This window comes from Oncorhynchus nerka, linkage group LG18, assembly GCF_034236695.1.
Source record: "Oncorhynchus nerka isolate Pitt River linkage group LG18, Oner_Uvic_2.0, whole genome shotgun sequence".
Lineage (NCBI taxonomy): Eukaryota > Metazoa > Chordata > Actinopteri > Salmoniformes > Salmonidae > Oncorhynchus > Oncorhynchus nerka.
Genome location: NC_088413.1, coordinates 20,563,563 through 20,566,440, shown reverse-complemented (window position 1 = coordinate 20,566,440; position 2,878 = coordinate 20,563,563). Strand labels below are relative to the sequence as shown.

The window sequence follows — 2,878 nt, the reverse complement described above, 5'->3', positions numbered from 1 at the left end:
GAGTACAGGTGATGATTCTCCATTTGACAGGATGTAGTACAGAGTACAGGTAATGATTCTCCATTTGACAGGATGTAGTACAGAGTACAGGTGATGATTCTCCATTTGACAGGATGTAGTACAGAGTACAGGTGATGATTCTCCATTTGACAGGATGTAGTACAGAGTACAGGTGATGATTCTCCATTTGACAGGATGTAGTACAGAGTACAGGTGATGATTCTCCATTTGACAGGATGTAGTACAGAGTACAGGTGATGATTCTCCATTTGACAGGATGTAGTACAGAGTGCAGGTGATGATTCTCCATTTGACAGGATGTAGTACAGAGTACAGGTGATGATTCTCCATTTGACAGGATGTAGTACAGAGTACAGGTGATGATTCTCCATTTGACAGGATGTGATATTTTATTCCAGTCTTACGAACAGGGATCACTTATTGTTGTTGTATCACTTGGGTTGTTGAATTAAGAGTTAACTTCATTATTTTTTATGTTTGATTATACTTTGAACATGCTGTAGATTTGAGGTCAACAACTTCTGCAACATGGGTGGTGGATATCTCTTAATTGATGGTGAGATGTTTTAATAATGTTTTATGATGACAACAGTTGTGTATGTATCTGTAACTTATCATCATTTCACTGGTTTTGTTCTCATCTTTAGATGTGACGAGCACTGAGAAGAAGACAAACAGAATCTTTGTCTTGATGTTGATTCTCTGTCTTCACTTTGGACTGGTGAAACAGGTACACTAAGAAAAATATAACCTCACACTTAATATTTCATTTACCTAGTTTAGTTTATTTACCCCGATTATAATAAATGATTTCAAATCAGGAAATCAAGTTGAGTAAACGAAAAGCCAATAAAATATTCATTCATAGAACCTTACATTTAACACCAGCAGGGTTCATTTATAAAAAGTAGAACATGTACTCCTTTTACAGAGACATAAGAAGAGAAGATAGTGTCCCACTACTGTTGTTTCTAACAAGAAAAGAGAGTCCTTAAATGTTATGGGCAATGCCTGTGAATAGTCTTCATGTTGTTTTGACTACGCCCTGAGCTATGCAGGAAAAACTATTGTGGATCATATCTTGGGCATCCTGCTTCAGGACTTGGGCGGTGGCTTTATGTTGTACTTTCATTGTGCACATTGACATAAAACAACAGACCAACACACAAGACTTAATACTCGTTTTCCTCACATTTAGCCTCACAAACAGGAAACTACATCCAATAAGGGACTGGTAAACAACTCATCCCCCAAGTAGGAACCTGTTAGGTCTGTATCAGGAGAATGTCACTAAAGAATGTTACTGTTACAGAACAAGATCTTCCCACTGGACATGGCACCTGATTCCGTTGATGACAAATACGATGGCTGCAGAGACGAAGCCTTTCAGAGGGTGGATGACTACTACCTCCCACATGAGAAAAACACCACCACTAACTTCAGAAGAGCCTGGGACATGGCAGAGAAACATGCATCCATTCCAACAGATGGTCTGCAAAAAGTGCATTCCGTCTCTATGTATTTGTACACAAATAACAAACCCCAACCTCCTTCTGAATCCATCTACATAGACTTCAACAAGGCAGTTAGACAAGGCAGGTATGGTTATGGAACATCATTCCAGTACCATTCCCTGCACTTCTATCTGACTGACGCCATGCAGATTCTCAAACAAAGTCAAACAACATGTTGGACCACCTACCGTAGAACCAATGTAACTTTTGATCAGGATGTTGTCAACAAAGAAATGCGCTTTGGTTATTTTGCCTCAAGTTCTTTACATAAGACTTTATACGATTTTGGAGACACATCCTGCTTTGAGATCAACACATGTTTTGGTGTTAACTTGACATATTACTCTGCATATGCAAACGAGGGGGAAGTTTTGATTCCTCCCTATGAGGTATTCAAAGTGACCAACATCCAGACAAAGTCAGCAGTCAGTAACCTGTGGTGTAAAGTCGTGTACACTCTAAAGAGCACTGGGAAATGGAAGAGTGACCTGAATTGTAAAGCAATAGATACAGGCTACTGCTACATGAAGCTACTAACTGTGTTCATTGTCACAATAGTGTTCATATATTTACAACACTAAAATAGTGATTTTGTTAGACAGTATAGGCAGCAGCTCTATAGAGATGAGATGATGACATGGAATGACATACTGAAGTCATAAAATAAAACCAATGTAACAGAAATATTTTATTAAAGTAATGTGAATAAATGTTGGTTAAAACTTATTAAGTGATAACAAGTAATGGTCAGTCACTACCATCATGGGACTTTTACTAATAGTTTTATTATGTGTTACATCATTCAACCTACATAACGCATAGTGTATTGTTTAAAAAATAATACAACTATTTTTTATTGTCAAACTGAAACCAAACGAACCTCAAAAAGCACTAATCGCTCAGCACTACCTCCTATCGTGGAACCAAAGTGTATTTTGATCAGTACAAAATATCAGTTTCGGTACCTTCACTTTGAGCACTATAGGCAAGAAAATAGGCAGAGATTCATTTGGAGCGACGTCCTGCTTTGAGATCACCACATGTTTTGGAGCTGACATATCACATTACTCTGTATTTACAGGAGAGAGAGAAGTCTTAATTCCTCCCTATGAGGTATTCACAGTGATCAACATCCAGAAGAAGTCACCAGAGAATAACCTGTGGTGTGAAGTCATCTACACATTAGTGGCCACTGTAGTTTGGAAGAATTGAAGTGCAAATTGGTGCCAAAATAAATCAGAAAAGCAGTTATTTTGATGTTTTACAATCAACAGAACAGCTGCTACAGGCAACATAAAGCTCTTTAATTATGTTCTGTATAGTACTGATCATCCCATCACCAA

General features: G+C 37.9%; 1 protein-coding gene across 1 annotated transcript; it reads left to right on the top strand.

Annotated features, from left to right (window-relative positions):
- The first annotated feature begins 288 nt into the window (after positions 1–288).
- On the top strand, positions 289–2,562 carry LOC115117779 (T-cell ecto-ADP-ribosyltransferase 1-like). Its single transcript, XM_065003252.1, has 3 exons — positions 289–577; positions 669–751; positions 1,334–2,562. The coding sequence occupies exons 1-3, from the start codon at positions 550–552 to the stop codon at positions 2,114–2,116; spliced, it is 894 nt and encodes a 297-aa protein (XP_064859324.1). The 5' UTR covers positions 289–549; the 3' UTR covers positions 2,117–2,562.
- Positions 2,563–2,878: the final 316 nt, after the last annotated feature.

What these genes read in the sequence shown, in the direction of transcription:
- LOC115117779 (XM_065003252.1), top strand. Translation starts at nt 550, where the DNA reads ATGGGTGGTGGATATCTCTTAATTGATG. An exon ending in TGGATATCTCTTAATTGATG is followed by an intron (nt 578 to 668) that starts GTGAGATGTTTT and finishes TCTCATCTTTAG; the next exon opens with ATGTGACGAGCACTGAGAAG. An exon ending in ACTTTGGACTGGTGAAACAG is followed by an intron (nt 752 to 1,333) that starts GTACACTAAGAA and finishes TTACTGTTACAG; the next exon opens with AACAAGATCTTCCCACTGGA.